The following is a 27,063-nucleotide window of genomic DNA, read 5'->3' on the forward strand; positions in this document are numbered from 1 at the left end:
AACTTCAGCTGAAAATCATTCCTCTTTGACCTGAAAAAGTTGTAATAGTTGATAGTTCATAAATCTAGCAATAGTGTGTAGATAGTTGAATATTTAATAAAACTCCATCATGAAGCTTTATGATTATCAGAGGGAGTCTTTGCTGGGATAATTATTTTGCCTTAATTTCTTTTGACATTAAAAATATGCAATCTGATTTGCTTAAAACAAGGTATAGCTGTCATTGATCTGGTTGCACTGTCTCTGGTGGCAGCTACATGGATTTGTGATCACTGTTTCTTATTTGATGAGAACTCTTTGAGCAATTATTTTTCATTTCATATTATATAGTTTCTTTCGAGAGACAGCTGTGGGTGCAACCAAGTCATGTTTCATTTTATTGACAAACATTATTTTATTAATATGTTAGAAATATGAATGTAAGTGGTAACATTTTATAAGCTTCAGATTTATACACGTGTACCCAACGGTGAGATTCCATTTTAGAGCCACCTATTGGCTTCCCAGGTGATGCTCGTGATAAAGAATCTCTCTGCCAAGCAGAAGATGAGGGTTTGATTCCTGGGGCAGGAAGTTCCCCTAGAGTAGGAAATGGCACCCCACTGCATTATTCTTGCCTGGAAAATTTCCGTGGGCAGAGGAGCCTGGTGGGCTACAATCCATGGGGCCGTAGACAGTTGGATGCAACTGAGTACACACACCCAGGAACCACATTGTCAGCTATCAGGTCAGAGTTAACATTCAATCCAGTGAACAGGAGGGACTTGGAAATGGTCGCTATGAAATTTTCGCCTTTTTATTTGTAACTAATTTTTCATTACTAAAAAATCGACACCAATTTTAATCAAGAAAAACCCCAAGCTGTTTTCATAAATAAAGCCTACCCTCTGAAAATAGTTTCAGTGCTCTAGGAAATGACAAACTATACTTCCTTATAAATGCTCGGTAATGGCCTACTTATCCTCTATTATGTTGGGTTTCTAAGTGCTGTTAGTAGTTTCTTTTACATTCTTTTCATTTGGGTAAAAATGGCCATTAAAACAAGTGTATAAAGGGTCATTTTAAAATATTTGCCATTTGAGAAATAGAATGAACCCACTCAACATGTCCCTGAAGTATTGGACCAAGCTGTGTTGAAGGGGGAAGCTTTTGAGTACGTGAATTTCTGCTTTTCAAGCCTGGTGCTCAATAAAAGCCTTTCTGTGTTCTTTTTCAGGTATGTGGCCAGTTGGATAGACAGAAGGCGGCATCAGTCAGAAAAGGCCAATTTAACGATTCTTTTTGATAAATACGTTCCTGCCTGCTTGGAAAAGCTGAGAACAAGCTTTAAAACCATCACTTCAATTCCAGAGAGCAGCCTGGTGCAGGTTCGTCTTGGGTCACTCTGTTTCACACACTAGTCCTGATTTGGTTTGATCAAAAAAGAAGTTCTTGCTTGTTCAACATCACGGAGTGGTTTCTGGAAGGGTTAGGTGGCTCCACACCCCCACAAGCCCCCATGTTCCCCTGTGCATTTGGCAACCCTCTATCACATGCCTGTCACATGCCTTGACCTTTCAGGTTTGTGGTTTGTTTCTCTCACTCGACTGTGAACTAGAGGACTGGAGCCACCTTTTATCATTTGTGTATCTCCAGAGATTTCCATAATGCCAAGCACTAGTAGGCGCCAAATATATCATCGGATCATTGTGTTTCTCCCAAATATAGTTGCATGAAATAAGAACAGGGTTGTAACAGCTTCATTTATTTTTCTGTTTCCTAAGCAGCTGGCCCAGAGAAGATGCTCAGTGTGTTTTTTGAAAACCGTAAATTCATGCAATTAAAGATTTTGACCAGTGAGTAAGAGAAAGCTACTGAATATCACCTGAACAACCAACCTGTACCCCACCTGGCCTGGCAGACCTCCCATTCTTTCCTCCCTTTCTTTACTACCCCTTCCCCAGAATAGTCCTCAAGTCAGGTCAGTCCAGATAAAGAGTTCGTAATATTTCAGGGATAGGTTTTTTCCTGATCCTTGTTGTCAGACAGCTGGTAAGAGTGAAGAGTATGTATGATTCGCTGTCAGGACAGCAAATGAAGATGATGCATGGCGCACGGAAATGAAGGTTGTGGTCTTAATCTCAGTGTGAGGAAAAGCAATCCTCCAGCCTTTGCAAGTATAAAACTTCACGAAAGGTTTACAGTTAGAAACCTTTATTTGTTTCTCTTTAGGAGCAAAATTGGTTTTGAAGTACTTTGTTACTGTGAAGTTACTATGGTACAGAATTTGTTTGACGCTAAATTAGAAAGTCACAAGCATAATAAGAGAAAGTTCAGGTTTTTGGATAATTTGCACACCAATTAAGTAAACGATAGTCTTCACCAGTAATTATCTGAGGTATAATTTATTTCTGAAAGCAGGTCTGAATTTATTCATAATGAATTAATTATGTGGTTAGCCTAATTAGACTTCCTCTGGTGTAATACTTGCAAAAAGCAAGTATCGTGTTCTTTCTCAAGTTGACTTGTATATTTGTGTTTCTCTGTGGTGTGAACTTTTTCATTTAAGAGTAGTGTGAAAATAGGTCAGTAGGAATTAATATGATTTTTGCTCTCACTTCCTCTTTTTGTAGTATTCAGAAATGACATTTTATCCTTAACTCCTTTCTGGCTGCTATTGCATAAAGTCATCTCTTTGCTGTGATTGCTTATAAGGAAAAAAATTAAAGAAAAAATTGAGTGTACAAGAGAATTGCTTAAAAAGATTATTTTTTACTGTAATTGAGTTGAGGAGGGCATGGCAACCTACTCCAGTGTTCTTGCCTGGAGGATCCCCATGGACAGAGGAGCCTGGCGGGGTTTCCCTGGTGGCTCAGGTGGTAAAGAATCTGTGTGCACTGCAGGAGACCCAGGTTCAATCCCTAGGTCAGGAAGATCCCCTGGAGAAGGAAATGGCAACCCACTCCAGTATTCTTGCCTGGAGAATTCCATGGACAGAGGAGTCTGGCAGGCTACAGTCCATGGGGTCACAAAAAGTTGGACATGACTGAGCAATTAGCACATACACACACCCTGTGCTGTACAGTTAGACCTTGTTGTTTATCCATTCTACATATACTAGCTTGCATCAGCTAACCCTAAACTCCAATCTATCCCTCCTACTGCGCCCCCGCCTTGGCAACCACAAGTCTGTCCCCTATGCCCACAAATCTGTCTCCACCTCATAGATAAGTTCATGTGTGTAGTATTTTAGATTCCACCTGTAAGTGAGACCATATATTTGCCTTTCTTTGTCTAACTTCACTTAGTACAATAACCGCTAGGTCCATCCATGTAGTTGTAAATGGTATTATTTCATTCTTTTAAAAGGCCACTTTAAGAAATTAGTGTACTGTGTTTTCCAGTATATGAAACTTTCTTGCTTTGCGTTTGTTAAGGTGTTTTAACTGTTTCAGAATATACACCAAGGTGTGATTATATTAATTGCTGATGCAGAGCTTAAAATGTTTTCCAAGTACTGTGTTTGGGAGAAAATAGAAAAATTGTATGAGTTATTAGCGTGTTCAGATCGGTGGATGATATCATTTTGACACCTTTCAGTCTTTTTCATTTTGATTTTAACAGTTGCTTAGACCAACATGCCTTCTACTCAGGAACAGAAAAGTCTCAGGGTTTTACATGATTTTTCTTGGTGAATTTTATTTGATTAGAAGATTATTTTAAAGTAGCAAACATGGCACAATATAAAATAATGGAAATCAAGAGAGAGATTGAGAAAATGACAGGTTGTAAAGCAACTATCCTCCAATAAAGTTTTTTTTTTTTCTAACAAAAATGTAACAGGTGCTCAACTAATTAAATTTTCAAAAACACTTCCAAATTACGCCAGGACCAATTTTCCATATTACCATTTTCCGTGCCCCTCAGGACTGGGAGGGAGAGACACACACATGACTTGCTTTGTTACAGCTTTCCCTGCTGTGTGCGTGATATTGATAAACATCCACCACTGCCTCCGAAAACTGGGGGAAGGGTCTCATGAGTTTTGAGGGTCTGTGACAGTGTTAGTTCATGACAACCATTTTTGTGCTAGCTATAAAAACATGTTCATTATGGTTATTATTTCACATGAGAAAGGCCTTAGCAGCAGCCATGTTCCCTTTGTTACTGACCTCGTTGCCCTGGACATGGAGTGAATTTCAGACCAGTGGAGCCCTTTCACATGGAGGATCTGAAGAGCAAGTTCCTGAATAATATTTCTTCCAGAGTTAGATTTAGTCTCACATCCAAAACATGCCACAAGCTAAGGGCAGCCAGTCTGACTTTCTAAATTTATGACAACAGGTGGGGGAAACAGCTGCCAGAGAATGAAGGGAAAGTGGGTTATCTAAATGTCTGCTCGAGGGCAGTAGTTACACATCCCTTCCACCTAGTGCCTTCGTTCGCAGTAATGATGTAGGGCAACACATGCTGGAGAGAAAAATGCCTTTAGTTTGTTTTTAAGTGAGAATGTGGGTTATAGAGTCCTGTGTATAGAAGGACTCACTATGTGAAAAGACAGCACAGTTGTATCCCCCTTGTTCTTTTTTTAATGTGTATTTCTCTTTGTTATAGTGATTATTAATTGAAGAATTTATGATAATAAGGTTTTTTTGATAGTTTGTTGTTACCTAGAAGATAAGTTTGGTTGAAAGTGGCCAAGGGGTTCCACTGCCAACTCAGAAACCCAAGGCAGTCATTTATGTGTCTCCCAGGATAGCACATTACAGAACTGGGAAAAATCATAAAATCTCTTAAGGGTACAGAGGATTTCTTCCTAAGTCCTGTCACTGTTATTAAAAAAAAAAAGTTGTTGCCCTGAAAGAATGGCTTTTTCTTTTCTTTAGACTATTTGTACTCTTCTGGAATGTTTATTGACTCCTGAAAATGTACCTTCTGACAGCCCAAAGGAAGTTTATGAAGTCTATTTTGTCTTTGCTTGTATCTGGGCATTCGGAGGCACTCTGCTGCAAGATCAGGTATGTGTAGAAATAGTTTACAGAACCAGTTTTATTTGGAGAAAAATATTGTTATATCTTGATCCCTGTGAGTTTGGGGGTTTGGGGTATGTCATTATCATAAAGCTACCCTACTAGCCCTATTCACTTCTAAGCTTGTACATTGTCAGGCAAGCTCATTCAGGCTGGCGGTGCTTTCCTTGGCTGACAAGGCCAGGTCCATAGTCTTCCACCAGGTCTCTCTTCTGAGCTCAAGGTTCCACGTCAACACCAGCAGTGTCTCAATGTGCCCGAGACAGGGTGCTTCATCTGCCCCTCACCTGTCTGTGCTCTTCCTCTCCCACCTTTTCCTCAGTGATACAGTTCTCCCAGTTGCTCTGGTTCAGAGCCTGGGAGACATCATTGTTACATCTACATCCTGTGGGCATCAGCTCCTTTCAGAAGGTAGCTGGCACGTCTGTCCCCATGTCTCTATCCCGACAGCCTTAATTTAGGAGTGTATCAGCTTTAGCTTGCTGTGAGCTATCACATTGTTTTGGCTCAGGCTGCTGTAACAAAATATCATGCTCTGGGTGTCTTAAACAGCAGAAATTTACTTTCTCTCAGTTATGGAGGCTCCAAGTCCAGGGTCAAGGTGCCAGCATGGTCAAGTTCTAGTGAGGACCTTCTTCATGCCTTGCAGACAGATGCCTTTTTCTGTGTCTTCACATGGCAGAAAGAAAGATAAAATGCTTTCTTGAGTCTTCTCGTGTAAAGGTACTAATCCCAACATGAGGCCCTCAGGCCCTCATCTCAATATAAATACCTCCCAAAGGGCCCATCTCCAAATCCTACCACACTGGGGATTAAGGCTGCAGCATGTGATTTTGGTGAGGAGACAGTTCAACCCATAGCACATAATAGCCTGCTCATTGGTTTCCAGATCTCCACTCCTCTTACTTCTGCCTAGTCTTACACATTCCCTAGGGTAGTCCTCATGAGCTATAATCAACCCCAGGATGCTTCCTTTCTGCTGTCCTTTCCTTTGGCCTAAAGCAAGGCTATCACACCTATACAACATTCCTAGCATGGTCTGTGACTTCTGATTTCTTTTCGGTAAACTCTAAGAACGTGCATAGACACATGCAGGCGTGTGCACACACACACATTGCTTAGACTTGTCAAAGTACAAAGTAGGAGTTTTTCACCTTTAAAAATTTACGCATCTAATCCCTTCTTGGCACGTCTGTGTATAGATTTTCTCATGTCATCTTTACAGTAATTCAAGGTATCATCACTATGCAGGTAAAGTAAAACTCAAAGTAACTTGACTGACAGCTGATGACGATATCTGGATTCCCACTCATGTATGTCTGTCTCCAGGGGCGATCCGTGGTGCCTCAGGATCTCTCAGGGCCATAAGTGCTTCCACGGGCACCCCTGAATCTTTGAATTAGAAATAGATGGCATAATCTTCCAGGCTTCCCTAAAATATTTCCAGATATAAATATTGTTGTTGTTCAGTCACTCAGTCATTTGACTCTTTGCTACCCCATGGACTGCAGCATGCTAGGCCTCCCTCTCCTTTACCGCCTCCCAGAGTCTGCTTAAACTCATGTCCATTGAGTCGGTGATGCCATCCAACCATCTCATCATCTGTTACCGCCTGCTTCTCCTGCCTTCAATCTTTCCCAGCATTAGGGTCTTTTCCAATGAGTTAGCACATCCCATCAGGTGGCCAAAGTATTGGAGTTTCAGCTTCAGCATCAGTCCCTCCAATGAATATTCAGAGTTGATTTCCTTTGGGATTGACTGATTGGATCTCCTTGAAGTCCAAGGAACTCCCAGGAGTCTTCTCTAGCACCAGAGTTCAAAGGAATCCATTCTTTGGCTCTTGGTCTTCTTTACAGTCCAACTCTCACATCCATACATAACCACTGGAAAAATCATAGCTTTGACTAGATGGACCTTTGTAGGCAAAGTAATGTCTCTGCTTTTTAATATGCTGTCTAGGTTGTATAGCTTTTATTGCAAGGAGCAAACATCTTTTAACTTTATGGCTGCAGTCACCATTCACAGTGATTGTGGAGGACAAGAAAATAAAGTTTGTCACTGTTTCCATTTTTTCCCCATCTGTTTGCCATGAAGTGACGGGACCAGATGCCATGATCTTAGCTTTTTGAATGTTGAGTTTTAGCCAAGTTTTTCACTCTCCTCTTTCACCTCATCAATAGACTCTTTAGTTCTTCTTTGCTTTCTGCAAAGAAACAGATGGATGACATCATAAGGATGTCATAAGCAGACATCATAAGGATGATGTCATCTGCATATCTGAGATTATTGATATTTCTCCCAGAAATCTTGATTCCAGCTTGTGCTTCATCCAGCCCAGCATTTTGCATGATGTCCTCTGCATATAAGTTAAATAATCAGGGTGATTATATACAGCCTTGACATACTCTTTTCCCAATTTTGAACCAGTCTATTGTTCCATGACCAGTTTTAACTGTTGCTTCTTGAGCTGCGTACAGGTTTCTAAGGAGGTAGGTATAGTGGTCTGGTATTCCCATAAGAATTTTCCACAGTTGTTGTGATCCACACAGTCAAAGGCTTTAGCATAGTCAGTGAAGCAGAAGTAGATGTTTTGCTGAAATTCCCTTGCTTTTTCTAATGATCCAACAGATGTTGGCAATTTAATTTATCGTTTCTCTGCCTTTTTAAAATCCAGCTTGTACATCTGGAAGTTCTCGGTTCACACACTGTTGAAGCCTAGCTGTTGTAGGGTTTTGAGCATTACTTTGCTAGTATGTGAAATGAGTGCAATTGTATGATAGTTTGAACATTCTTTGTCATTGTCCTTTGTGATTGGAATGCAAACTGACCTTTTCCAATCCTGTGGCCACTGCTGGCTTTTCCAAATGTGCTGATATATTGAGGGCATCACTATAACAGCATCATCTTTTAGAATTTAAAATAGCTCAGCTGGAATTCTGTCACCTCCACTAACTTTGTTCATGGTGAAACTTCCTAAGGCCTACTTGACTTCATGCTCCAGGATATCTGGCTCTAGGTGAGTAACCACACTATTGTGGTTATCCAGGTCTTTAAGACCTTTTTGTACAGTTCTTCTGTGTATTCTTGCCACCTCTTCTTAATGTCTTCTGCTTTTGTTAAGTCCATACTGTTTCTGTCCTTTATTGTGCCCATCTTAACATGAAATTTTGCCTTGGTATCTCTAATTTTCTTAAAGATATCTCTGTTCTTTTCCATTCTGTTGTTTCCCTCTATTTCTTTGCACTGATCACTGAGGAAGGCTTTCTTATCTCTCCTTGCTATTCTTTGGAACTCTGCATTTACATGGGTATATTTCCTTTTTTCCATTGCCTTTTGCTTCCCTTCTTTTCCCAGCTATTTGTAAGGTCTCCTCAGACAACCATTTTGCCTTTTTGCATTTCTTTTTCTTGGGGATGGTTTTGATCATCGCCTCCGGTTCAGTGTTATGAACCTCTGTGCATAGTTCTTCAGGCACTCTTTGTTAGATCTAATCCCTTGAAAGTATTTGTCACTTCCATTGTATAATCATAAGGGATTTGATTTAGGTCATACCTAAATGGCCAAGTGGTCTGAATTTTGCAATAAGGAGTTCATGATCTGAGCCACAGTCAGCTCCTGGTCTTGTTTTTGCTTACTGTGTAGAGCTTCTCCATCTTTGGCTGCAAAGAATATAACCAATCTGATCTCAGTATTGACCATCTGGTGATGTCCATGTGTAGAGGTGTCCCTTATTTTGTTGGAGGAGAGAGTTTGCTATGACCAGTGCGTTCTCTTGGCAAAACTCTGTTAGCGTTTGCCCTGCTTCATTTTGTACTCCAAGGCTAAACTTGCCTGTTCCTCCAAATATCTCTTGACCTCCTACTTTTTCATTCCAGCCCCCTATGATAAAAATGACATTTTTTTTTTTTTCACAATTAGTTCTAGAAAGTCTTGTAGATCTTCAGAGAACCATTCAACTTCATCTTCTTCAGCATTACTGGTCGGGGCATACACTTGTATTACTGTGATGTTGAATGGTTTGCCTTGGAAACAAACCAAGATTATTCTGTCATTTTTGAGATCACATTTCGGACTGTTTCGTTGACTGTGAGGGCTACTTCATTTCTTCTAAGGGATTCTTGTCCACGGTAGTAGATATAATGGTTATATGAATTAAATTCACCCATTCCTGTCCATTTTATTTCACTGATTCCTAAAATGTCAGTGTTCACTCTTGCCATCTCCTGTTTGGCTACTTCCAATTTACCTTGATTCATGGACCTAACATTCCAGGTTACTATGCAATATTGCTCTTTACAATATTTGACTTTCAACTCCAGTCACATCCACAACTGGGCATTGTTTCGCTTTTGCTTCTGCCTCTTCATTTCTTTTGGAACTATTGCTCCACTCTTTTCCAGTAGCATGTTGGACAGCTACCAGCCTGGGGAATTCATCTTTCAGTGTCCTTTCTTTTTGCCTTTTCTTGTTGTTCATGGGGCTCTCAAGGTAAGAATGCTGAAGTGGTTTGCCATTCCCTTCTCCAGTGGGCCGTGTTTGGGAATTAAAAACAGAAGGTATTACCGCCAAGAGTAACCCAAATTTGTTGGTTTAGTCACAGTAGGTTCTAAAATCCATGGTTGCTATGACCTGTGGGCCAGTTCTGCTGCTTGTCACTAAGTTACTGTACTTTATATCTGTAAATGAATTTGGCATTCGCTTGGCCTCCTAAGTCTCATTTTGACCCTTCCCAGAACCCACATTTCTTCAGTAATCTCCAAGTGCTTTTTCTAAAGAATAATAGCCTCTCTTGCCCGAGTTAAGAGTGTTATGTAGCTTCACATGGTTTATCTCAAAGGCAAAATTTACACATATGGATTCTTCTCCAGGGAGGCCACATGCAAAGTATTCTTGTCTACCCCCAAACCTCATGACTTTTGTCTTTTTTCCAGTGTTCTCCACAGAGTGTTTCCTTTTCCAGGGCTGTACAACCAAGTAAAATTGCATGAGAAGGATGTTGACAACTGAGATTTTTCTGCTCCTCATCATGACGGCTCACCTTCCTCCCAACTTGACCCTCTTTTCATCTTTGCAATTTCCAGACTTGGCAGCCTTCCAAGCCAGCTAGTCAAACCAGGAGCTGAGCATCACGTGGTCCCCTTCCTGTCCCAGACACTCTCCGCAATTAGTATTCGACATCATCATCTTTAAATTTTCAAAACTGCTTTAACTACACAGCATTCAAAAGAGAGATTATGAAGCTGGAAACATGAATGAAGCAGATCCAAGAAATAATCTTAGGAATAGCCATTTAGTCATCAGAGTTGGGTGCCTTCTATGTATATATGTCAGGGAAAGAGTTTAGGGTTTCTAATAGCTTATTGAATCTTAAAAAATTATCCTGTCTATATAGTTATAGCTATTCTTCTTCTTTTACAAAAAAGGAACTGAAACTTAGATAAGTTAGCCTCCTTGGAGACACGTGGCTAATGTCTGAGGCAACTTCAGACTGTAGCTGACTGACTCAGACCTGTGTTCTTAACCCCGGCTGTTGCAAACACCTTCCAAAATTGGTCCCTGTCATCCCTCCCAGAGCCTCCTATAAACAGCTGCTATCATTCCCCACTTGACTGGTCTTTCTGCTTCTGTACTTGCCCCATCATCCATTATGCGCTCAGCAGCCAGAGTGATTTCTTTAATGTAAATTGGATTATATGATACACTCCAGAATTTACAACACTTTAATGGATTCCTATTGCTTTTAAGATAAAAATTTTAAATTTCATTTACAAGGCCTTTGGCTTTGGCCCAGACTATCTCTCCCTACTTCTTCCTCAGCTGCTCCCTCCCCTCCAGCTGCACTGGCCAGTTTCTGGAATGCAGGTTCTTTCCTATGATAAGATCTTTGCACTTGTTGACTTCCTCCTGGAATGTTCTGCTCCTTAATTGGTGCCTGTTCTCAGAGATGATTCACTGTACATCCAGTTAAAAGAGATGCCCTCATTACTCTCACTTCCAGCAACGTTGGCTTTCAAGATGCCTATTTATTTATTTCTGTGTTCCCTCACCTCTGCTTCCCCCATACTTCCCCTTCATTTCCCCCATAAGCTCTGTGAGGGCAGAAACCCTGTTTGTTTTCTTCCCCACTACGGGAACAAATGCATTTTAGTGAGTGAATGAATGATCAAAGACTTGTCATCAAAATGACTCTGCTGACATTGTGGTTAGGTGAAGCAAATTTTATTGTAAAGTAGAAATCTCATGTGCATCCTGCCTACAAAGAATGGTACCAGATAAGGAATTTTTTTTTTGAATGAACTTGGTTTCTGACCAACTTCTATAGGATGATTAAAAAGAAAAAATCCTATGACGCCAATCTGAAGATAACTGAAACGGATCTAAATATGTGAGTAGTGGTCTGTAGGAATATGAGCTCCGCTTGTTGGGAAGGTTGGTGGGATCAGCTCCCCCTGCTAAGGCTGACCACACCTCTCAGCCCTAACTGCACCCTCCTACCCTCCAGCCATCCTATCCATCTCTACTCATGTGTCTGATCAGCCTGACACAAAAAGTGGACTGTAGTCCATGGACGTAAAGATGCCAAAGGAAAAGTAACTTGAAGAATTTTCCTGCAGCAAAATGGGAGTTGAAGTCTTAGATACATGTAGGGTTGGTGAATGTGGTAAACACACACGGTGTTTTTAGAGAGCTCCGAGGCTTTGTCTGGTCATCCCATAGGTACCGGAGGGGCTGTTAGTTGCTAGCACACAGTTGGAATTTCCCCATCTCCATTTTCTAACTGCTAATCTAGCAGAAGAGGGCTTCTACCTGCCATCATAGAAACAAGCGCCTTCTAGCAAGGAGAACCTGTTTCCTACTCCATTATCTTTTCCGGTAGATTCTCTCACAGGACAGGAATCTGTGGAGTTTCAGCTCAACTACTGAGTTGAAAACCAAGTCCGTTCTTTCCCTTCCCTCGTGGCAGAGCTTCTCAGATGTCAAATTTCAAAGACCAACAAAATTTCATTAATGATTTGAAGGAATGAAATAGGGTTACCAACTGTTTGTTTTTCTAAATAAGGGCATTTATTTTTAAATGACCATTTATTATCACCACAGCTTTATAAAGGAAAGGATATTTTTAACACCCAAAGTTCTACGAAGGCTATAAGCTCAGATAAAGAACAGTGTCTAAGTCAATAATGTTACTAGTTTTTTGAAGTATTCATTTGTTCCCACTTTCCCCATTTTACTATCAACTGAGGGAGACGTTGGTAGAAATAAACACTAGTGTTTGCTAACCACTGTCTTATACCAGGGTGACCTGTGTGATAGCTTGTTATTAAACTGAATAACCTCAGAGTCATCTAAGGTTCACCTAAACTTACCTTGCTTTTTTAAGTTAATAATTACTGCCAAAAATTTGTACCTGATGCACGTATGGCAGTTACAGCTTTCAGCCTCAGTGGTATTGTCACTCATTATAACTTCCTTCTAATTATTTATTTTTCTTTTGTCGGTTATTCAGTCCCGTTTGTAATTGTGAACTATTTGCTGGAAACACTGTGTGATCAGCTGCACTTGCAGTGGCTTTGTATGTGTTCAAAATTACCTGTAAGTCTGCAAGAAGAATTTCTCTTGTTCTCCGTAGCTTTCCGGTTGTCAAGCTGAATTCAGTCAGTGGTGGCATAAAGAGATGAAAGCAGTGAAGTTTCCATCCCAGGGAACAATTTTTGATTATTACCTGGACCACAAAAGTAAGAAATTTTTGCCTTGGACTGATAAAATCCCCCAATTTACTATGGATCCAGAAATACCTTTGCAGGTAGGTGTGGGGAACACAGTGATCTTCAACCACATGATGCTGGCTTGAGCCTCGTTTGTTTTTATGCCATCTTTCTTTTCCTGCCTGATGGATGATTTCCTGTTGGTATGGTCAGCATATAACATAATTCCTTGGAAAGAAGAATCTGTTATAGGAATGACTAGGAAGATGGTTATATTTCTACAATTTATTTTTTTCATTTCAACTTAATTCTGTGGTAACAGCTTTCTTTAGATTTTCCTAGAAATTGTGTGATTTTATAAAAATTGAAGGCATGTTTTTATTAGTTCAGTGAGGTTCAGTGAGTCTTACTTCTGACCTTACTTTATATTTCTTAAGCAGTACTTTTCACATAGAACTTCTTTCCTTTACCCCTGAAGCCATAAAATGAATGTTCCATCTTCCTATTCAAAGATGTATATATATTTCAGTTTCACAAGGCAACTCACAAATCTAAATGAATCTTTATTGTTTTCTTAACTGTTTCTTTTTATAAATTTTCCTACATTTTTATATGTCAAGTTATCTTTTAACCATTTTCTAATTCTTCTTCAATCTGTTTTGCTTTTCATTATATTTCTTTCTCAAAATCACCTCATATCGATTGGCTTTGGAACTTATTATTTCAAGTCGTGCCCTATAAAATGCATATATAAGTGGTTGCCACACTAATTAGGAGGCAGTTACTGTGAAATAAAAGAAAATTCAATGTATGAATTTCTTGGAACTGAGGTAACAAAGTACCACAGATGTGGCTTCAACAACAGAAATGTGTTGTCTCACAGTTTTGGAGGCTAGAAGCTGAAAATAGAGGTGTTGGCAGGGTTGGTTCCTCCTGAGGAATCTCTCCTAGATTCTGGAGGTTCGCTGGCAGTCTTGGTGTCCTTGCTTTGAGGCGGCATTAGTCAGATCCTCACGTGATAGCATTTTCCCATGTGTATTCTGTGTATTCACATTTTCCTTTCTACCAGTCACTTTGAATTTGGAGCCCACTCTGTATCAGCATGCTTAAGACACCCTAACAAACTGCCACAGAATTGGTGGCTTAAACGCCAGAAGTTCCCTTTTCTCAGGCTAAGATTTGGTTTCCCCTGCAGCCTCTGTCCTTGGCTTGAGATGGTCTCCTCTTGCTGTGCCCCCTATGATCCTTTCTGTGTGTACACACATTCCCTGGACACCATCCTGAAGTGTGTTCAAGTTTCCTCCTTGGACAAGAACACCAGCCGGATTGGATTAGGTAGGCCTCACTTAATCATCTCTTTAAAGACCTTATCTCCAAATACAGTCACATTTCTGAGCTACTGGGGTTAGAGCTTCAATAGTTGAATTTTGGGAGGACACAATTCATCCTACAACCATGAGGAAACTCATCATTTTGCAAACAAGAAACTCAGAGGTAGGAAGGCCCTGAAACTGATGAGTTCTGTGACTTGGTGATAACGCTACGGATTCGGATCTTCCTGCCTTAGCACTGGCCTTGTTTAAAGACTGGTATCTCCTCAATCCGAGATAACTCTAGAGGTCCCAGGAGTTAGAAGGAAGCAAGACATGGAGAAAGAAGGCTTCTGTACTTTTTACTAAGTGGGTAGAAACTTTTTCCAGAAGCCCCAGAGCAGACTTCCTTCTGCATCCATTTTTCCAGGGGCCATGTGCTGCCCCTACCCTAGTCTCAGGCCCAGGTGATGAGGTTACCTTAATTATGAAAGTCTGCTCCATCCGCTTTATAGATTTTAACATCTCTGTTTTAGCTCAGCCTGTCTAGACCTCAGCCACCTAACAATATTATCCAGCTAGCTGAGAGCTGAGGACTTGTAGTTAACCAAAAGAAACACACAAAAAGTGATATCACAAGGTTGATGCATCTTATCAGGGATGTATTTTATTCAACAGAGAACCTGTCAGGACCTCCTAGTCTTACTTTGTACACAATTGCACCAAATGTGGTTTTGATTAAAAGCTTCTTAACATGTTAGAGGAAAACCATGTTGAGTCGATAATAACATGACATTATAATATGTCAGGCCCTTTTCTAAATGCTTTATTTCCATAGATTAATCCTTCTGACAATCTTCTAATTCTCTTTTAGAAAGGACTGTTACTAGCCTTTTTATATATGGAGAAATGGAGTACTTGGACATCAACTAATGTGTGTATGGTCCGTGCTCTGAGGAGCATTCTGTGCAGTAGGTAAGACAGGACTCAGGCTCTAGACAGATTGGGTTTAAATCCAAGTACCACCACGTATGCCTCTGGCCAATTTGTTAATGTTCTCTAAGCTTTAGCTCCATCATCTCTGAAATGTAAATGATAACAAAACTCTCCTCCTAGGTTTGTTATGAGTATCATATGATATAACACGTGTAAACAGCTCAGCATAGTACTTCTCACATACTCAGCTCTCAGTAGGTATTAATTATCGATATTAACGTGTGGAGAAAAGAGCCAATATTAATAGCCAATTAAATAGCAAATGCGACATCTAGCAACAAGAAAGGAAAAAAACATGTTACAGAATTCAGTGGTGATTTTAAAGTCATCTGGGACTGTTCAGTGTAGCACAAAAGAGTCTTGTGTCTTTCAACAGGTCCTGAGAGGGGCACTGAATTCAGGTGAAGTTCTAGAATGAATGCTCATTATCACGAATTTGATCTTGAATGGTCTATAAAATACTGATCTATGGTCAGTGTATGTGAACCATGCAGGGAAGAACTTTATCCATTACAGAGTTTGTATGTTTTTCTTATGAGCTGTATAAATCCTGCAAATAGTATTTTTAAATCCCCTTTTTAATTTGCCCCCTCCCCAGTGTAAGACCTTTTCAGCTCTCCTTAGTGCCCGGGCAGGCTTCTCTTTCCAGTGTGTCTACATCTGCTTCCCCTTTCCCTGAGCTCACACAGTGTATTCGTTTCTATTCCCTCAGTTGGCTTTTTATTTATTTGTATTCTTTTTATTGTATTTCTGTAAGCCACCTCAATTTTTTCATAAAACAATCTAGTATATAAATAAATAACTAATTTTCACAACAGAAGCATTGCTATAAAAATTTTTAACAGAACAATGTACAATAAGTACCACCCATGCTTTGGACTTGTGAATATTTCACATAATGTTTGTTTCTTCCAAGCTGATCTCTCCTTGCGCTGAACTCCTTTAGAGTGAATTGTGCCTAATCATTTTGCACATCAGTCATTAATCTTACTGGGTGAAGAAATTGCTACCAATTTTTGTTTATACATATCTTGGCCTTTCGCATGTTTCATCATGTCCTAAAGATTGGTGGGCAGTTTCTTAAGCATTCACTGTATTCCTTTATACCTAACCCAAGGTTAGGCAGGTATAGGTATTTCCATGGTAGGAAGCCTTGGGTGCTAGCTCTTAATTGGAAAAAATAAATCAGTTCCTTCTGCTATGGCATTTTGACAACACTACCCAGTTTCTTTTCTCAAGCTATGGTGTCTGAATTGACCATTCAAAATGAAACATTAAGTGGTATCTCTCCTACTGGCTGTCAACTAGAACGAAGAATGCATTTGGTCTCAGTTCTAAAATGACTGTATGTTGGTGTAGGTACAAAATTTTGGCTGTTTTTCCCCACCAGAGAGCCCTGGTTCACACATCAGAGACAACTCGTCTTCGATATTTTGTGGAGTTGCTGCTCGAGAAAGGACAGCCATTGATGCTGGTAGGAAACGCTGGAGTAGGAAAAACAGTCTTTGTAGGTGACGTGCTGGCAGGTCTGTCTGAGGCTTATGTAGTATCCCGTGTGCCTTTCAACTACTACACAACGTCAGCAGCACTGCAGCGTAAGTGTTCCTTCTTTAATACTCCAGAAACAAGATCAGATACTATCAGAGCCAGGACATGCAGCCCAAAGAGATGATTCCTTTTTATTAGACATTTCGCTTAGAATGAATTTTTATTTTTCACCATTCTGGCTAAATATGCTTTGTTTAAATATTGTTATTTTGGCTTTTTATATCCCTCCTGGCTTTACTTGGGTTATTACTCTATAGAACAGAAAGAATTTACATCAGCAGTTCCATTGCTTTGCCTCTAAACCGTTTGGTTAGCTTTAATCAATTTCGTGGAGCCCTAGCGACAAAAGAATATGCTCAAGGAAGAATGTACTGGTTACCTCTGCAAGCATGGGGTTGATTTAGTGGGGAATTCATTCAGACTGTATTGATGAAATGACAGGCCACCAGTTGTTAGTTAAATCTTAGAACTGTAAGAATAATTTCTAGCTGTTGAATACATGCATCAGTGTAATCAAAAGAACCACATAGATTTGGGGCATTTTGAGTTTGGAAGGGCAAACAGACTAGACGTTAGAAGTGGAGAAGAACTAGTATAAAGAGCTGGGAGCAGTGTCTGTCACTGTCCAGCAGAGCAGTGGGGTTGTGTCCCGTGAGGGCAGCAGTTCCTGTTGTCCCCTGCTTTATGAAACCTGTTGCCCTGAGCATGGTTTCTTTCTTTTTTTTTTTTTAATTAATTTTTTTTAAATTTAATTTTAAAATCTTTAATTCTTACATGTGTTCCCAAACATGAAACCCCCTCCCACCTCCCTCCCCATAACATCTCTGTGGGTCATCCCCATGCACCAGCCCCAAGCATGCTGTATCCTGCGTCAGACATAGACTGGCGATTCAATTCTTACATGATAGTATACATGATAGAATGCCATTCTCCCAAATCATCCCACCCTCTCCCTCTCCCTCTGAGTCCAAAAGTCCGTGTTGTGTGCATTGTTGCTGGTTCCCTAGCCCTATCAGTAGAGATGAACCACCTGTTTTCTTATCACTTAAATCAGGAATGATTGTGCTGTAATCTCTTTCTTAATCAAGTTTGTCTTCCTCATCTTTGTGAGTGGAAAAGTTAAAAAAAAAACTGACCTGGAAGGTTTTCATTCATTTCTTCAGTGAATATGTATCATTTATCTACTTTATCCCCAGACACTGTGTATAATACATGCTTTTCATTGTGGACACAGGAGAAGGGATCACTTTATCACTTGTAAATGGAAGATTAGGGCTGCAATTCAATAGTTGAATGAAGTTCAACTTGCTGATTCTTGGAAGGGTTACAAGCATGAATAGATTTAGACATTGCCTATTAGCATGAGGAATAGAAAGAGCTAGTGTACTCTAAAGAAAGGATTTCAGACCTTTGAGATGGGATGGTATATAGGCAAAATGGGAACTTAGGCTAGAAGAATCAGCTTAAGCAAAGACATGAAAGAGAAATTTGTGGGACACATTCATTTAATTGAATCTCTAAGTTGATCAAAGCATAGTGATCAGGTAGAAGATAGGGCAAAGGCTGGAGTGGCAGGCTGGAGTTACAGGTGGAATGCCCAGTTGCCTAGTTTGCTGAAGACTGGGAAGGTTTCTGAGATAAGGGACTTTTAGTGCTATAACTGGGATCATCCCAGGCAACCAGGGATGGCTGGTCACTGAGATTGTAGCTAATGTGCAAGTGGAAAAGAACATATTTCATATGGTAGGCAGTGGTGAACCATTGATGGGGAGCAAGGGGTTGACAAGATGCAGGCTCTACTTTGGGCTTTCCTGGTGGCTCAGTGGTAAAGAATCTGCCTGCAGTGCAGGAGACCCAGGTTTGATCCTTGGGTCAGGAAGATCCCCTGGAGAAGGAAATGGCAACCCACTCCAATATTCTTGCCTGGAAAATTCCATGAACAGAAGCGTCTGACCCTACAGTCCATGGGTTTGCAAAAGATTTGGACATGACTTAGTGACTAAACCACCACCACAACAGGCTCTACCTTAAGAGGAGAAGTCTATGGTGGAGCGACCAGTCTCCTTGAGCAATGTGTTAGCTGAATGAAATGGTACCCTGGACTAGAACTTTAGAAGGAAAGACAAAAGGAGGAGACGTGAGGTGCCATTTACAGGCTGTGCTTAGACAAATCAGGGACCAGGAAGGAAAGATTAAATTCAGCCTTTGCATCTGGCTGATTGGGAGTGTTCATCCTGTTGGTAGGAGCACAGAAGGCTAAAAAGAAGTGATGGGTCATGAGTGGGGAAGAGGTATGGAAAATTGAGTTTGGGAACAGGCATATTTGATGTTGGCCAAACAGACAGTTGTCAGTGGCTAACAGGAACTGATGTTCAGCAGCCATTTGGAAATGTAGATATGCTGCTTGGAAGAAGGGTCTGTTAATTAATTTGTTACATATTTTTTTACTTCATTCATTCCTATTTTCATTTAACAAGTTACTTGCTGTAGGTGTTATGAGGCATACAGAAATGAAAATGACAGAGTTCTTGTCCTCAGGCTATTTATACTTCATTCAGAGAGTAGGCACGTGACTAGATACTGCATCTCAGGTCCATACTGTCAAGATTTTCTGTATTTGTGATGTCCTCTCAAAAACATACCAACACCAAGTCAGACAGGCAAGTGAAGAAATGTAACTTGATGTATACACAGGATAATGCCTGCATATAGTATCCTCTTGTACTTCTGTACTGCATGGCCCAAGAAGAGAGATGTGAGAAATTCTTGACTGTCTCTAGACTCTAGTACGAGGAAGATAAAGAAGGACTTATTGACGGGTTCTGGTGGACTGGCAGTGGTTCATGAATGACGGTAGGTATAGGGGGGAAGGTGTGAAGGTCAGCAGCGAAGGTGTTGTCTCAGATGTGATGGCCAGTGTGCCCAGTCCTGCAGCTGCAGACTCTGGGAAAGGAGTCAGGGTGAGCTCCAGGAGAGTATTACATAGAAGGAGATGAACAGAAACAGGTTTCTGGGATTAACCTGCAGAAAGGTGATACGAAAGCCACAGAGTGGATGAAACGGGCAGAGGATGAGGAAAAATAAGAAAAAGGAACTAATGTTCTATTTTGTGTTTCTATATAAACAGAAGTTTACATTTTTATTTGATTGGTGGACAGAATTATATATTGGTTTCAGGAATTCTTGAGAAACCTCTAGAGAAGAAAGCTGGTCGTAACTATGGTCCAGGAGGAAATAAAAAGTTGGTTTATTTTATTGATGACATGAATATGCCTGCAGTGGACTCGTACGGCACTGTCCAGCCCCACACTCTGATTCGACAGCATATTGATTATGGACACTGGTAAGCGATTCTCTGTGTTTCATTTTCTCCTGAAATCTAATTATTATTACTATGGATAAAATTTGTTAAATAGAATCACCCCAGTGTCTTCCTCTTCTGAGAAGCATCTTCCGTGATACTTTTTTGGGTTTCAGTTTGCTTCCCCCATTGCTGATCTTAAATGGAATAGATCTTCTTTGCATCATTGGAAGAACTGGATTGAAAAGTATCTCAGAAATGTAAACTCTCCAGTTAAAGCTTAAGGTCCTTAATATATTAACTCACACTCAGTTACTTAGGAGAAGCTTGACATTTTCTGTAAGATGTAAACATCTGGTAATGTCTGGGCATCACAGTTGACAGTCCCTGATGTTAAGTAGGGGAGAGCCCCTGGTCTCGCTATGAGTATTTTTAACCAGACTCACGTGAATCAATAAGCAGCAATAATACCTATTGATTTAGCGCCATGTGTTGATTCTGGCATCAAAGGAGCCATGTAGTTTTCAGCTTTCCAAGCTTTAGTTTTTATCTCTCAGATAGGCTAACAAGTTCAACATCACAGAGTGATTATAAAGATCAAAGAAAACAATTTATGCTGAAGTCCTTTATGAACTGGTGGGATTTGTTGTTATTTTCAACTTTGGGATTTAAGGTTCTGTTTTCTATCTTGCAGGTATGACAGACAGAAGGTGATGCTTAAAGAAATCCACAGCTGTCAATATGTTGCCTGCATGAATCCAATGGTGGGCAGTTTCACCATCAATCCCAGACTACAGGTAGGGTGTCAGTACTCACACATGGTTGATCTCGATTCTTAGTGCTTTGGGGGTGAAGATTAGGATATATGGTTCTATTGTACATTTGGTGAAGCATGGAAGCTTATTTTAATTAAATTTTTAAGGCAGTTTTTGGTTTATGAAAAAATGAGCTGAATGTACAGAGTTCCCATATATTTCCTCACACCCTGTAACTCATCTACAAACACCTTGCATTAGTGTGCTGCCTCTATTACAATTGATGAGCCAATATTTATAAATTATTAAGTGAATTGTAAAGTTTATGTCAGGGTTCGTTTTTTGTGTTACATATCCTGTGGCTTTTGGCAAATGTACAGTTACAGGTATCTGTTATTAAAGTATCACACAGAGTAGTTCACTATCCTAAAAATCCCCTGTGCTCCACCTAGTCAGCCCTCCCTACCCCCAAATCCCTGGCCACCATTCATCCTTTTCCTGTCTCTATAGTGTTGGCTTTTCCAACGTGTCCTGTAGTTAGAATCATATAGTATGTAGCCTCTTCAGACTGGCTTCTTTCCGTTAGCTTAAATATGCATTTAAGGTTCCTCCATGGCTTTTCATGTCTTGATAGCTCACTTATTTTTATCACTGAATAATACTCATTGTCTGGATGTTCCTAGTTTATCCATTTACTTATTTAAGGATGCTTTAGGAGGTATTAAGAAGAGGTGGCAAGAACACATAGAAGAACTGTACAAAAAAAGATCATAGTAACCTGGAAACCGCAATGGTGTGATCACTTACCTAGAGTCAGACATTCTGGAATGCAAAGTCAGCTGGGCCTTAGGAAGCATAGCTACGAACAAAGCTAGTGGAGATGATGGAATTCCAGCTGAGCTATTTCAAATTCTAAGGTGCTGCATTCAATATGCCAGCAAATTTGGAAAGCTCAACAGTGGCCACAGGAGTGGAAAAGGTCAGTGTTTATTTCAATCCCAAAGAAGGGCAGTGCCAAAGAATGTTCAAACTACCACACAATTGCACTCATTTCACATGCTAGCAAAGTAGTTCTCAAAATCCTCCAAGCTAGGTTTCAACAGTATGTGAACCAAGAGCTTCCAGATGTACAAGCTGGATTTAGAAAAGGTAGAGGAACCAGAGATCAAATTGCCAACAACTATCGCTAAGGGTCGGACACGACTGAGCAACTTCACTTTCACTTTTCACTTTCATGCATGGAGAAGGAAATGGCAACCCACTCCAGTGTTCTTGCCTGAAGAATCCCAGGGACAGGGGAGCCTGGTGGGCTGCCGTCTATGGGGTCGCACAGAGTTGGACACGACTGAAGTGACTTGCCAGCAACAGCAGCACTGGATCACATAAAAAGCAAGAGAGTTCCAGAAAAACATCTACTTCTGCTTCATTGACTACTCTAAAGCCTTTGACTCTGTGGATCACAACAAATTATGGAAAATTCTTCAAGAGATGGGAAAAGCAGACCACCTGACCTTCCTCTTGAGAAACCTGTATGCAGGTCAGGAAGCAACAGTTAGAACTGGACATGGAACTACAGACTGATTCCAAATTGGGAAAGGAGTACATCGAGGCTATATCTTGTCACCCTGCTTATTTAACTTATATGCAGAGGACATCATGTGAAATACTGGGCTGGATGAAGCACAAGCTGGAGTCAAGATTGCCGGGAGAAATATCAATAACCTCAGATATGCATATGACACCACACTTATTGCAGAAAGTGAAGAGGAACTAAAGAACCTCTTGATGAAAGTGAAAGAGGAGAGTGAAAAAGTTGGCTTAAAGCTCAACATTCAAAAAACTAAGATCATGGCATTCGGTCCCATCACTTCATGACAAATATATGGGGAAACAGTGGAAACAGTGACAGATTTTATTTTCTTCAAAATAAAGAGCTCCAAAATTACTGCAGGCAGTGACTGCAGCCATAAAATTAAAAAATGCTTGCCTCTTGGAAGAAAAGCTATGTCAAACCTTGGCAGAATGTTAAAAAGCAGAGACTTGACTTTTACTTTACTTTTTCGACAAAGATCCGTCTAGTCAAAGCTGTAGTTTTTCCAGTAGTCATGTCTGGACGTCAGAGTTGGACCATATAAAAGGCTGAGCACTGAAGAATTGATGCTTTTTAGCTGCGGTGTTGGAGAAGACTCTTGAGAGTCCCCTAGACTGCAAGGAGATCAAACCAGTCAATCCTAAAGGAGATCAGTCCTAAATACTCATTGGAAGGTCTGATGCTGAAGTTGAAGCTCCAGTACTTTGGCCACCTGATGCGAAGAGTTGACTTATTGGGAAAGACCCTGATGCGAAGAGTTGACTTATTGGGAAAGACCCTGATGCTGGGAAAGATTGAGGGCAGGAGGAGAAGGGGACGACAGAGGATGAGACGGTTGGATGGCATCACCAGCTGGACATGAGTTTGAGCAAGCCCTGGGATATGGTGAAGGACAGGGAAGTTTAGTGTGCTCCGGGTCATGGGGTCACAAAGAGTCAGACACGACTGGGTGAATGAACGACAGCAATGGTTGTGTCCAGATTTTGGCAATTAGGAATAAAGCTACAGTAAATACTTATGTGCAGGTTTTCTGAGCACATGGAAGTTTTAAAATAATAATCGCCACCACTACCACTGTCCATACAACACTCAATGTTGTTTGCTTGCTTTTGTGTAGTCAGTGGAGACTCAGCTGGGTGACTCTGCTGACCTAACCTGAGCTTGTTCACATGTTGGGCGGTTAATTGTCAGCTACTGAGGGTGGCTTTGGCTGGAGTGATTATAATTGGGACAACATGGCTCTGTGTCATGTGTCTCTCATCCTTGGGTAGGCATGTAGAATTCATTGCAAAGATAGAGCTTTAAGAGGGCTAGTGGAAACACAAGCCTTTGACAGTGGCCGGCACCCTGTTACTTCCGTCTCCTTCTGTTGCCTTTATCGAGTCATATGGGTACTCTGAGAGTCAGATTGGAAGGTACTGCTAAGTTACATCACAGTGGGTATGGATACAGGAAGAGATGAAAAATAAAGTGCCCCTCCCTGTTTTGGTAATCTACTGGAAAGTAAAGGTGAACGTGTTAGTTGCTCAGTCATGTCTGACTCTTTGTGACCCCGTGGACGGTGACCCGCCAGGGTCCTCTGTCCATTGGATTTCCCAGGCAAGAATACTAGAGTGGATTGCCATGCCCCTCTCCAGGGGATCTTCCCAGCCCAGGGATTGAGCCTGGGTCTCCTGCAGGTGGATTCTTTACCGTCTGAGCCACCAGAGAAGCCCCAGTCTACTAGTGCCATTACGTTTTCTATTTTATGCAACTCTCGTGTTTGTTTTTTGTTTTCAGAGACATTTCACAGTGTTTGCATTCAACTTTCCATCGCTGGATGCACTGAATACCATCTACAGCCAAATCCTGAGTTTCCATTTCCAGCAGCAAGCATTTGGTCCCTCAGTTCTCAGGAGTGGCCCCACTTTGATACAGGCAACAATCGCATTCCATCAGATGATGGCACGTACATTTTTACCCACGGCCATTAAATTCCACTACCTCTTTAATATGAGAGACTTGTCAAACGTCTTCCAGGTACCTCAATGACTCTGTGTTTATGTGTCTTGAGTGGGGCACTGACTAAAATATTATCAGTTGGGTTCATTCATAGAACTTAGTCTAAAACTATGCTGCATACTTGAGGATGTATTCTTTCTGTAATAAGCTTTATGAAGTATGGCAGGTTTATTAATCCCATTTTATCAATGAAAGTAGCAATTCCTCTTACGTTGGTAGAGACTTAGCAATAGAAGCTAAGGTGGAAATCTTGGCTCCCTATTTCATTGATTCCACATAAATATTTGAGTGTCTCATTTTGTGCAAGTAAAAGGGATAATTTTCATTTTTTTAATAGGTAGGTAAGCCCATGTAGGTAATACGATTTTTAAACATACATCAAGAGAAAATATAATTTCTTAAATTCCTGTTTTGGTTTGGCATTGACACTTAACTCACTTCTCCAGTAAAAGGACAGTGTGAATGTATATGATTTGAAAAGAAAGTTCCAAAGAGAGAATTCAAAACCTTGAAAGTTTGAAAATATCCAACTTACATGGCCTATCAGTAGAGTAAAAGTAATTGAAGAATTACTTATGGCTCAAAGTTCATTTGTGACAGAAGTAGTAAACTGGTGGAATATGAAAACTTCATGAGACTTCTCTGTATTTGTTGATTTTTATTTCTTATACTTTTATAACCCTGCTTTCTAAATCACTCCACAGTTGCCTCAAAACTGTAACCACATTAGGCAAAAGTTTTTTCCGAATGTGGACCATTCCTTTTCATCTTGATCTTTCTTGCACTTGCCTGAAAGACTGTGCTCAATTAAACTGTCTTTAAAAGCAGATTTTTGATCATAGGAGGGAAGGGAGGCCAAGAAGTGAGAGACCTCTCTGCTCACCATTTATATAGAGTCTTGGCTACACCCAACACCACCCAACAGTTGTTTAGCCTTTTACAGCTAATTCTGTATGACTCCCTTGGTGTTGTCCCTAGAGCCCAGAACACGGTGACTCTCCCCATGAGAACTGGGTCTATATAAATCCAAAATATTGAAGAATAGTGTTGCGGCAAACTGAGAATCAAAATGTTTTGACTACCCACAAAGTGTGCATTCAGACAGTTGACTCTGGATCTTATATATTTCATCTGTAAAATTACTGTCCTAGGACTTTCATGTTAGCTAGTTTTAGAAACTGATTTTCCTGAAGACAGTAGGTACAAGTTCTAAGATCAGATATTTAGTTCCTGGGCTGACTCTTGAAATACAGCCTTAGCTCATTCCTGGAAATGTGCATAATGGTAGTTAATTCTTTAATAGACTTCCCTGGTGGCTCAGTTGGTAAAGTGTCTGCCTGCAATGCAGGAGACCCATTCTTTAATCCTTCTTACTGTATAGTTAATTGTTTAAATGTTGCTTATCAGAGACTACAACTACTGATATGTAATACTATTTATAACCCTTCTTGTAACTCAGTAAATTGCTAAATTCAGCATGCAGTTAAAGAATATGTTAAAAGAAAGTATTATCTTGGAATGTCATCACCTTTTGAAGTTTTAATTTTTTCTCTTCTTGCCTTTTAGGGAATTTTATTCACCTCTCCTGAGTGTTTAAAGTGTCCAAATGATTTAATACGCTTGTGGTTTCATGAATCTTCTCGTGTTTATGGAGACAAACTGATAGACACAAAGGACTGTGATTTGTTTCATAAAAAACTGCTGGAAACTGCTAATAAATACTTTGAAGTAAGCAAATGAATTCCAAAGGTCACTATGTGCTCTGGCACTATTGGCTTTTGGGCAGAAATGGGATAAGGATGTGAATGAATTTTATATATGATTACCTTGCTGATACAGCTGTGATTCCAGATCTGTACAGGGGAAGATGACATCCACCCATGGGTTGATTTACAAGCTTTTCCCTGGACCGGTCACTCTGCCTCCAGATGACCCATTGCTGGAGATTGACATGACCGTATTTTTCACTTCCGCCTCCTGCAGGGTGTAGATAGCCATGTGCTGCTTCAGCAGCCCCTCATCTATTGCCATTTTGCTAATGGCGGCCAAGACCCGTGCTACACGCCAGTGAAGGACTGGGAGGTGCTGAAGACATTTCTGACGGAAGCACTGGATGACTACAATGAGCTCAATGCCGCCATGCACCTCGTTTTATTTGAAGACGCCATGCAACATATGTGAGTTGATGGGCTGTGATGCTTTGCACAAAGTAAAAATGGCTGGGTGTCCACAGTTGTTATTCAGTAGACCTTACTGAACACTCTGAACTATCAGTTGTTTTCTTTTGTCTGTCTGTCTTCTGGGATTTTTTTGAACTATCAGTTCTTGTTTGCCATACAGTATAAAACTAAGTTTCTCCATAAAATTTATATAATATTGAAACCCAATGTTACCTCAAAAAATGAAAAGAAAAACTTGATTGAGAACACAAAATAAAAAAAAGACATAGCCCTCTTCTATGACATAAATATGTCACATACCTGTAAGTGCAGCCACTTAACCATATCATAAGCAAAAGGCAATTTGTAGAAGACCTCAAGAATGTACATGTGTAGGAAGGAAATTGAATTCTGTGCTAGAGAAAATGGATAACCTGAGTTAGGTAAGAAAATTATGTTTTGCAAAAAGTCATTCCAATCCCCTTAGCCTCTGTAACTATAAATGTATGGGCCTGATTCAGAGAAGGTCACTAAGCTTGCATTCAACAAATTACAAGAATGTCAAACACAATTCTTTGTATAATAGTAGATAATTTTTATATAAATGATAATAGGTTTAGGTGTCATGGATCCGTTAAAAGACTATTAAGTGTCTATATGAATTATGTCACAATAATGTCTTACATA

General features: G+C 40.3%; 1 protein-coding gene across 1 annotated transcript in view; it reads left to right on the forward strand.

Moving 5' to 3' along the window:
- DNAH11 (dynein axonemal heavy chain 11) overlaps positions 1 to 27,063 on the forward strand; it is a 357,268-nt gene that overhangs the window by 160,683 nt on the left and 169,522 nt on the right. Inside the window, exons 43-51 of the mRNA XM_068973106.1 lie at positions 1,217 to 1,367; positions 4,866 to 4,997; positions 12,640 to 12,817; positions 16,416 to 16,616; positions 19,747 to 19,912; positions 20,565 to 20,667; positions 23,996 to 24,235; positions 25,784 to 25,945; positions 26,201 to 26,394. Of these exons, the coding sequence (XP_068829207.1) occupies positions 1,217 to 1,367; positions 4,866 to 4,997; positions 12,640 to 12,817; positions 16,416 to 16,616; positions 19,747 to 19,912; positions 20,565 to 20,667; positions 23,996 to 24,235; positions 25,784 to 25,945; positions 26,201 to 26,394 (1,527 nt within the window). The remainder of the gene's footprint in view (positions 1 to 1,216; positions 1,368 to 4,865; positions 4,998 to 12,639; positions 12,818 to 16,415; positions 16,617 to 19,746; positions 19,913 to 20,564; positions 20,668 to 23,995; positions 24,236 to 25,783; positions 25,946 to 26,200; positions 26,395 to 27,063) is intronic.

This window comes from Capricornis sumatraensis, chromosome 5 (genome assembly GCF_032405125.1).
Source record: "Capricornis sumatraensis isolate serow.1 chromosome 5, serow.2, whole genome shotgun sequence".
Classification (NCBI taxonomy): Eukaryota; Metazoa; Chordata; class Mammalia; order Artiodactyla; family Bovidae; genus Capricornis; species Capricornis sumatraensis.